At 27.5% G+C, this 11363-nt stretch overlaps 1 protein-coding gene across 1 annotated transcript in view; it reads right to left on the reverse strand.

Annotated features, from left to right (window-relative positions):
• Positions 1 to 11000, reverse strand: part of LOC149056045 (uncharacterized) — a 31536-nt gene extending 20536 nt beyond the window's left edge. Inside the window, exons 1-2 of the mRNA XM_089227876.1 lie at positions 10815 to 11000; positions 2986 to 3054 (exon numbers count right to left, since the gene is read on the reverse strand). Of these exons, the coding sequence (XP_089084002.1) occupies positions 2986 to 3033 (48 nt within the window). The 5' untranslated portion in view covers positions 3034 to 3054; positions 10815 to 11000. The remainder of the gene's footprint in view (positions 1 to 2985; positions 3055 to 10814) is intronic.
• Between the last annotated feature and the right edge of the window lie 363 nt (positions 11001 to 11363).

Raw genomic sequence — 11363 nt, forward strand, 5'->3', positions numbered from 1 at the left:
TAACAACGAGCCCTGTCGCATCGTACATGTTTCATAATATCTAACGTACGCCCAGTATATATTATAACAATATTACATATTATTATTATTATTTTCTAACAGACTAAACAACTGAGCACAAAAATGTTTGTACATGCGTGCTGATGGCCGGTACAAACATGTATATAATGGTATAATAACGCATTGTCATCACGGTGAGGTACATTGTCACGATCATCGGTTGGTAGGTACTTATGAACGTAATATATCGTTAAAAAAAATGTATAAAATAGATTTTAAAAAAACTTCATAAAAACCGCTCGTAAGGTACCGTAACACAAATTACATATATTAGTATAATGATTTTACAACACGAGGACCTTTCGCAGTACCTCGTGGTTGATGATGATCGATATGATTCCGGACGATGGTATACAATATTCAGACACAAAATAATATAATGTACTATTTAATTGAGACAATATGAAATTTTCAAAATTATTCGAGCCGAAGAGTATTCGTTTCAAGTTATATCAATTTCCAAAGTCCTACCGAAACGAAGTAGTCCTACTACCTATATTTAATTTCATCCACTAGTTTCACCGTAGGTACACTCGTAATTATTATCATAATGTCATATAAATATTATCATAATATTTTAAATCCTAAAAAACTCTGCCAAGTACCTTGGAGTGTTTTAGATAAAAAAATGACATGGAAAATTCATATAAATCAAAAACTCACTCAAGGCTATGCAAGAATAAACACACTATATCACCTAGTTAACTTTAAATCAACCCTTCAAATGAAATCTGGGAAGCAGCTTCCTCTTCAAAAATCAACAAATTCCAAATTCTTCTAAATAAATATTGAAGAATATGTCTAAAAGCACCATGGTTCATGTGGAATAGACAAATCTACAACGACACAGGAATCCCCTTCTCCAAGACTAGATAAAAACACAATTCCAAAACTTTCACGCAAAACTCAAAACATCCGATGGCGCACGGTTTTACAATCTAGGAATCAAAACGAAAAATCGGCGTTTAAAACCACGTCTACCGCAAGATTTTCTTATACCAGACCAAAGCGAAGACAAAAATCAACCATAATTTACCCCCACAAATACTAACTTTAAAATATATACACCTATCATGATATCTTAAACTAATTATAATTATTAATAGAATTTGTAATTTGTAATTTGTAAACTGACTTGTAATAGCATGTAATATGCTGAGACATTTAAATCTTAACAATAAAAAAAAAAACCTAAACAATATGCAATCTTCAAACACTACAGAAAATACAGTTCATCCAATTAAATATGTATAATTTATTAATCAAAATTTTAAACAAATACTCATAATACTAAAAATAATTATTATTTTTTCATTTAATCAATTATGATCAATGGAAAAAATGTAAATCCAATTAAATTAATACTATTTGTATGAATGTAACATTTTCTTTAAGGCCTGATAAATTATTAATATATTCCTTTAAAACGCTCAAGAAAGAAGAAGTCACAATTATTGTCGATTTATAGAAACTCCTATTTAAATTTAATTAACTTTTTCTGAATAGCATGTATACATAATAAATACAAAAACCAATGAAGCTTTAAACTCCCATACAAACATATATTGCATTAATGTTACGCTTCTCGAGTCAGTTTAAAATCAAATAGATATATATATATATTTGTAACTACAGTATGTACAGTACATAAATAAAATCGTTATTTGAAAATGTCTTACTATAATCAACGCTAACAACACGTATGTGTATGAAGTAAACAACAGTATGACTTGTATTCACTTTTTATTACTAAAAAAAAAAAAAGAAAGATGTACACAATCAAGACCCAATATAATGTGATATAATTTAGAGTGTACTAGAACAGGTATACCTACTTATATTTTTAAAACTAATATAATTAAGTTAAAATATGAATTGAAAATACTAATTAATTATAACAATACACTTGAATGGTCTAATTAGATTTTAAATAATATTATGTTGAAAAAATGAATATAAGTAGTTGTATAACATTAATTTGTTATTCTCAGGTGATTTCATCCAAAACCGTGTGACTACCTAGTACGTTATTTTAAACTACTAAAATACGATAAGATATTGTTTCAATCATTTCGCTTGTTTATATATATTGTTTACACAATATGATCGCTTTATTTTGTAGAACCATAAATCTCTAAAACATATCTAATCTTTTCTCTAATCTTAACTCCGATCAAAAAATATCAGCACCTGTGTTACCAAGGTCTTAAATTTTTTCTCCCAAAACGTAACTTAAAATTGATTCTCCTTTCTCATACAATAGGAGTTAGGATTATTAAATTAATTAATATTTGAACATTTTTTAAATTTTGAAAAACAATCAGACTGGAATTAAAATTTATAATTTTTAAGCGAATGCATACTCCTACATAAATGCACACAATCGCTATTTTAAATGTATACGTTACTAGTAGGTATTATTGTGTACACAAGTCCGAAAATTATTTATTTTTTTATTGCTCACTATGCACGCTTTTAAGTGGAGAAAAGAACTTGAGGGACAGTCAACAATAGTGAAAGTTATATTACCAACGAGTTGTCTGCTTAAAATTACTATTTAGAACGTCAGTTATGATTTATCCATAAATTTATCAAAAGCCTGATGCAAATTTCACATGATATATTAATAGTTTATGAAAATCAAAATAATTATATATTAGTTGTAATACAATATTTTTAGTTTTTGATTAAGAACGCGTTTACGATCAAGATACTGATATTTAAAAGCTATTGTATATCCTTGACAAATCAAGTTAACTAAATAATATTCTTATAAACCACTTTTCAACATATAACTCTACTTCAAGTCGATCCTCCTAAACAATATACCGAATATGATCATGATCTCTGACCCCGAAATTTACATAAACAAGTGGTCATCCTGTTTTCACAATATAGCTCATTCTCAATCCACAAATGACTTACCTTGACGAGGGCTGCCAGAAAGCACACGGGCAAAAACTGCCACAACATTTTGGGCGTCTCTGGAATTCACTGAAACAAAAATTTATAAAAAATCGTTAAAAACCTTCGAAATTGTCTTAGTCAATCATTTCGGGAGCCAGAATCGATCGGTAAAATCTAAATGCGCAGCTGCATCATAATATATTATACAAGTAACAATAATTTATACTTTTTATAATAGGTATCGCTTAATATACATAATATCATATAGTTATATCCATGTCTGACTCGCGCTAGACCTCGACAAGACCGTGTTTAATGAAGGACATATTAGTACTTATATGATCCACAGGCACAGTGTCATAAAAAATATATGATGGAATGAAAAATAAAAAACTTGATATCCTATTTACACATCTACATTTTACTTAAAAATAGTTTACATTTTCATCAAACCGCAAAATACTATAAATCATTGAACAAGTAGTTAGTTTTTTTTTTAAACATTATGATATCAAATTCTTCTATTCGGAATAATTTATGCATAGAAATTTACAGGAAATTTTTTTATATAAACACTTTTTCTATAATTTTTCACAAATCCTTATGAAATATTTAACTCCAAATCATAGATAGCACTAACTAGACATAAAAAAAAAAGAACAAATTGCGAAATGATAGAGCACTGTTTTGTTTTTTAAATATTCACCAATCTTCAAAGAATTTAAACTCAAGAATCTTCTTTAAGAATATTTAGAATATTCTACTACTGCATAAATTATCAATTTTATTTTTTCAAAATTATAACAAGTAATCTTCATATAGAAAACAATAAAATTATCATAAATAAATTCATTCATACTAATAAATTGTAATTTTGTAACTAAAAAATGAAATATTAAATTAAAGTGTTCAATAGAAATAAAAAAAATTTAATAACAGTATTTATAATCAAATACTTGAAAAACTGGAGTAATATTTTTCACTTATCAGAATATGGCAACAATATTTGCCATGCCACGTCACAATATAATTTTATATTATCATGAAATATGTATCTAATATTCTAACTAATATAAAAAGATTATTATTTGTTACAATTTAAAAAAAAAAATTGTTATGTCTATTATACAGTTATACATAACTGTATTTGACACTATGAAATAATACTGTCATAATAATAATAAAAAGAAGTTTAACAGAATTTTTTGGTTTTTATTGTTTACCAACAACATAAATTTAATATAGAAGATAAAATTAATTTCTAAGTATTATCAACTTACGAGTGGGTGATTTAGTAACTACACAAAATTGATATTATAGTATAAGTAATATCAATATTGATATTGCGTAAATGATTTGACGTGCGCTCTTTTGCTATAATACTATAAAACCCATTGGATTAATCCAAAGTAAAATTTATATTATTTGATATAATATAGCTCGATTATTTAAGTTATAAGTATAATATAATACTAACACAATATTGTAATATGTAATTATCTTTGATATGAATTCACCAGCTTTTCGATAATGTTATAAAATAATTTATCGTATCTAGCTCAAACTTCTAGGAAACCCTTAAAACATATTATAACGACAACTATATGGGAGTCAGATGGTAAGTTACTTTAAATAGCATACTTAAGTTAGATTTTTAAAAATTGCTTATTTAAAAACTACGTGAAATGGTGAAATTAATACACGTTCAAACTATTATGTACGGTACGTTTAAGCTATAAGCTATAAATAAAAATACCTAATGTACCTTTTATGTAATGTTTACATTATAAACTATAATTTAAAATGTATACTGAAATATAAATTGTATAATAACATGTAAGTATATATAACAAACACACACACAGATCATCGACTATACATAATCATATCGTACTTAACGCATCCAAATGAGTAGTGCTACGTTTCAGGTACCTACCTACGTTTTCCTCTCGTAAAATTTACGAATGCAACCGTGTAAGAAGTTTGACCATTTTGTTTCACCAAACAATACATGGGATGACTGAATTTAGAGGTTAATGCAAGAACAATTGAATTTTTAGCTAAACTCTTAAAGTTTTTGGTTACCAATATCTAATGGATACCTTGACTAAAACAGTATTTATATTTTTAGGGCTTACCTATACTTTGGATGTGTTTCCAAAATATTAAAACATAATACAGACAATCCCGGTAATAGTGGAAAAAGGTTCATAATATTTTTAGATTCTGAGCGGAGCGATGAATGTATTGATTTTACCATGATGTGTGTTTTTTTTTTTTTTTTTTTTTTTGTGTCTGTCATCACGTTTTGGGGCAGTAAAAATGCTTCGATTTTTGACTTCAGTACCTCATTCGATCAGAAAGTGAATCTAGTTGGTACTTTGGGGGGTTAAAAGTAAAAAATTCTTAATACTTTTCTAAATAATTGAGAAAAACAAACTAAAAATTAAGGGAAAAACGGGAAATTTTACGCACACTCATTTTTCGACAAAATCGATTTTGGTTTTAGATGTAACGTTAAAACAAATGACCATAGATACATGAAATTTTCACCTAATGTTTATATAAGTATATTCTATCCACCATGCAATTTTCAAAAAATTTCGACTTAAGTTGAACTATCATAGGCATTTCAAATTTTCGATCATTATTAGTTTTTTTTTTAATTAATATCGATAAAAATTTATTTGTTAGGCAGAAAAGCTTGAAAATTTAATACAAGGCTCTTAACATATTGTTACAATATCAGTTGAAAAATAAAATAAATTCATAGTCACAATTTTTTTTTATAAGCATTCAAAGTTTGAATTTTGAAAAAATACGTAAAAATCACGAAAATTCACAAATTATTTTAAGCTAGAAATTCATAAAAAATTTTCTTTTTAAATCTAAGATTTCCAAATTTAATAGAAGGTTCCTTACAAATTTTTCAATCTTTATCACAAATAAAAATTCCACCGGAAATTCAAATTAAATTTTTATGAGCATTTGAAATTTAAATTTTTACAACATTGGATTTTCACTTTTAGCGATTTCCTTATTTTGGTGTAACTCTAAAACAAATTACCGCAGATACTTTAAATTTTGACTGAATGTTTGTATAGGCGTTTTATATATTTGATAAAATTTTCAAAATATTTAGATTTGTTTTGTGCTGTTTACTGACATTTTAATTTTTCAACTTTTTTAGTTTTTTTTTCTATAAATATCGATAAAAAATTATTTGTTTGGTAGAAAAGCTTGAAAATTTAATACAAGGCTTCTAACACATTGTAACAATAGAAGTTAAAAAATATTAAAAATTCGTATGCACGATTTTTTTGTATAAGCATTTAAAGTTCAAATTTTGACTAAATACGTAAAAATTACGGCAATGTTCAAATTATCTTAGATAGAAATTCATAAAAGTTTTTCTTTTTAAATCTATGATTTGAGAATTGAATGCAAGGCTCCTGACATATTTTTACAATAGAAGTTGAAAAATAAAAGAAATACATAGCCACAATTTTTTTTTATAAGCATTCAAAGATTGAATTTTTACAACATATTATGTAAAAATCACGAAAATTCGTAAATTATTTTATGCTAGAAATTCATAAAAAATTTTCCTTTTATATCTAAGATTTGAAAATTTAATACAAGGCTCATTATATATTTTTACAATAGCAATTGATAAATAAAAGAAATATATAGTCACAAATTTTTTTTATAAGCATTTAAAGTTCAAATTTTGACTAAATACGTAAAAATTACGGCAATGTTCAAATTATCTTAGATAGAAATTCATAAAAGTTTTCCTTTTTAATTCTAAAATTTTAAAATTTAATACAAGGCTCCTAACATATTTTTACAATAGCAGTTGCAAAATAAAAGGAATACATAGTCATGATTTTTTTTTATGAGCGTTCAAATTTTGAATTTTGACAACATATTATGTAAAAATCACGAAAATTCGTGAATTATTTTAAGCTAGAAATTCATAAAAAATTTTCTTTTTAAATCTAAGATTTGAAAATTTTTAATAATCTATAATATATCCTAGACAGATAAACCGTCTTCGCTCAGAATCGTTTTTTGTATACAATGATATAATATCATTGGATTCAAATTTAATTCCATCCATTACAGTAACCCACTTGTAACTTACTGTACAGCAGAGCGACATACACGACTTACCCGCTTTTTTTTATTTGAATATATTACAATCCATGAAAATAATAAATATTTATTAATTTACCATTGGACATTTTAATGTGTATGCAATATCGTTGCGTTAATGTTTTGTATTAAAGTTAAAATATAGCATAGGTACCTATTACTTATCACCCTCGAATTCAAAAAATTTGAAATTTTACCGTCATAAGAACAGTTAATCTTTACATAATATTATACAACGCGTTTGGTGAATAGAAAATAACGATTTGTCGTCTGCAACAACGCGTTGTTGCGCATGAATCATATTCATGAGCATAATATGTTACAAAATTGTACGTAAGTAATAATATAATGTGGTATCCTAGATATTATGATTCTGAGTGGAGACTAGTCCTAAACAGCTACAACTAACATAATTTCAATTTGCAAGTAGGTAGATACACTTATATATGAGTCGTATGTGCATATACATACGTTTGTTCACTCTAGTATAAGATAGCGTCGATAATGTACAAACAATGTAATTATGCACGCACAATGTGTCATTATAATAATATAATATAAATTATATTATTTTTTATGCGCACGAATAGTTTACGGAGGTGGTAATGGTGTGTGGAGGCAGCGGCGTCAACAAATGTCAGCCATCCAACTTCAACTTCTGCTGGATGTTTTTGTTCACACGACAGCGATGTTGTTATTACTGTTATCATTTTTATTATTATTATTATTATTTTTCGTCCGTCGATTTTTAATTTTATTATTATTCTTTTATCGAAAATCACCCGTATGAATTTAAAAACAAAACGAGTCAGTATCTGCAGTCCTACTCTGTCCAATGTATCGTGAGTATCGATTCCGCGATTCCCCCCCCCCCGCCCCCGCCACCCATAATCACCCATCATAAATTAACTGATATATTGTTATAATTGGTGCTCTGGATAAAAACAGTAAAATAACTTTGGCGTCAGCCTCCCACACCCAACACACGAACCGTTTGTATTTTTGTCAAATATCATACTAAAACCATAGGTGGTCGTTAAAGTCAAATATTCTCAAATAATAAATTAAATATATAGGTAATATTACAGTCTGTCATGTTGACTTATGAAAAAATAAAAATAAAATGATTTCAGTTCTTCTTTTTTGTATTCAAATGTAGTCGTAGAAAAGATCTTTACTGTCATACCTTATGTAAAAAAAATTGTTTATTAAGTGCGTTTACACACTCTCTTCACGTTCCCTCATAGTCAAGTGTTACGGTATTGGCCAATAAAATTTTTTTTCGATCATTGCATATTTAACGCAGAAATAACTACTTACTAACGAGTAAAATTATTTTTAATGGTTACGAAAATCACAGCTGTAGACGACCGTTCACGTTTTGGTAAGATTTAATTCAATAATTTTCAGATTGGTGTATAATATAAATGATAATAATAAATGCTAATTTCGTAATGAACGTTTATTAGGTACCTACCTACTTAACTACCTGTGATGATATCATTTTTGACATTCCAATGGAATATTGAAAGAAATAGCTAGTAAGCATATATTTGAATTTTCAATTGCCATTGGTTTTGGAGTTGATGATAATATTGAAATGTTCGAAATAAATCCACAAACCTGTGAGACCCTATATTAATTATTGTACGGATGAGCAAAAAAAAAATGTTTGTACGATTTACCTGGAATTATGTCTTTTTTATGGTCAGGTACCGGCTGCCTGACTTTTTTAGGGCAATAATGTTATGTTTTGTAAAAAGTCGCAATGCAGTGTCTGTGTGCATATTAATTTAGAATTGTAGACTACTATTTCTTTTTTACGCACGTTTGAATAGAATATGATTTGCCCTATGAATGCAATACATTTTATTTTCCATGTCTGCAGTCTGCAACAAACTATTAGACATTAGGGAATAATAATAATGTTATTACATTACGAAGAGTTTGAAGTGTTCGAATTACGCTAGGTGTTCGTTTGTTTAGTGTCTTGGTGGGAAACATCAGAGTCAACCGAGCGACGGCTAATTAGACGGCTAACCGATTTTGAATGCGAGATTACTAATTAATCATTTTCTGGACGTTATACGTTCCATGAGAGAACCACACGTAACACCGTTCAATTAAACGCAATTCGTGACCTGTGTGAAATTCTAAAAGCACGCAAAAATACACAAACTGGGAAGTTAAATAATAATAATGAAATACCTATGTACCTATATGATATATATGTATACAGTTTTTGTTTGCATAAGTTTTTACTAACCACGTTTTTGTATATTGTTATAATATTTTTATTTAAAAAAAAAAAAGAAAAAACAGAAACCTAATATATCTTTCTATGCTATTTGCACAATAGATAATTGTGTTGATTGCATATTATAAAAAGGACAGTTAGGATGGTGTGACCCGGTTTTTTTTCAAATATATATGACATCGAATCATTTCAATATCACAGAAATGTTAAAGTTTATAAGGGGAAAACAAGTTTCTGGACCAAGTTCTTTTAAAACAATCTTTTTTTTTGCATATTAATCGATAGCAGTGAAAGATTTTTGTAATTTCTACTATTATACAATTAATAATTTGATTTTCAGGTAATGATAGAATGAACATACTACATATTTTGGAGTCATGTAATATTTTGTACTGCACCTTATCGAAGTCATCAAAATTAGGTAATCAATGATCTTTATGTGGACATATGGTGTTATGTATCAATACAGCAACAGTGATATTTTATATCTGAATGAAAAAATTTCAAAATTATTCTCCTATGGTGATTACAGATTTGTTTTACTAATATAGTAATTCAGCAATATTTTTACGTGACTCATAATTCCAATATAATCAATAAAACAACTTGACGAAAAATAATTCTAAACCTATTATGTATTATAGACTAGCCTTATTACATTAAGTTTAATAATTTAGAAAATACTCATTCATATTTCGTTTTATGAATATTTTGAAAACAAATCATCTCCTGAAAAATGTACAATAAAAAAGCGTGATTCACTTCACATTCACTCACATGACACTCCTAAAGTACAAAAAAAATATTTGAAAATATAGTCCTTAAGAAAATTCCAAGGATATAAATTTGAATAAATGTATTATTAAAAATATATATATTACAGAGATGAGCATATGGCTTGGTGAATCACCATGTAAATCATATTTAATATTATGTGAAATAAATCGATCGTCATCATCACGTCTAACCGTAACGACTGCCGTCGTCTGCTTCAAATTGGAAAGAAAATTTATTACATTTCTACATCGACGTTCTACAATATTTTATTTATAAATTATATAATATAATATTATGTGTGTTTGTGAGTTTACGTATCGCTCAAATTTTGTCGTTCAATATTTAATAGAAAAAAGACAAGGACACTCGTTATTATTTTTTTTGCCTTCATTGGTTTGTGTGAACGAATATAAATACCTACATAATATTATATTATGTATGTATAATTATTTTATCCATAAATAGTCATTTTTCTGATAAACATGTGAGTAAAAAATATAATAAAACTTAAAAATGTACACATTTTTTAAACGCGAAAAAAATACTTTCGTGAATGTATATAAAATATAATTGATCGAGAAAATAACTGCTTCTTAATTTAATAATAAAATAGGCTCCTCGTTTGTAATAGGATGAGATCGAAATTTCAACTAACCTTGTATTATTATATATCCGAACACTTGAAAAACGAAGATCCGATTTTTAGCGATTGGCTGTTGTTTTTTGAATTTTAAACTGTAAAACGTTAAGAGTAAAAAACACCGCAATCACATCACCGGAACAAAATCGCAATACTACGCGCGCAGTACATTTCTCGGACGATCGCGAGAATAAAGGAGACGATCCCAGTCGTGGAGAAAGTTTATATATATACCTCCTGATCCCCGGCACTGGTAGGTATAATAAACATACCTACACGATACGCTGCTTTTTTTATTATTATTATTTTTTTTTCTGGGAGACGGTGTCCGTGAAACTATCGTTGGCCGATTTATTATCATATACCAGTTTACAATAAACTATTGTTCCCCCGCCGCCACCGCCAATATCAAGGGGTGAAGATTTTATTTCCTAATCTTCTTTAGTAGGTTTTTGAATCATCAATCTAATTACCTCGTCTAAGCCTGGCAAGTCAGCTGATGCACACATTGGTATACAATTATTATTACTGTTAGGTATATCGAATTTGGACAAAAAACTTACC

Source organism: Diuraphis noxia, unplaced genomic scaffold (genome assembly GCF_037042655.1).
Source record: "Diuraphis noxia isolate RWA-SAM2 unplaced genomic scaffold, SU_Dnox_SAM2 contig0004, whole genome shotgun sequence".
In the NCBI taxonomy this organism is placed as follows: domain Eukaryota; kingdom Metazoa; phylum Arthropoda; class Insecta; order Hemiptera; family Aphididae; genus Diuraphis; species Diuraphis noxia.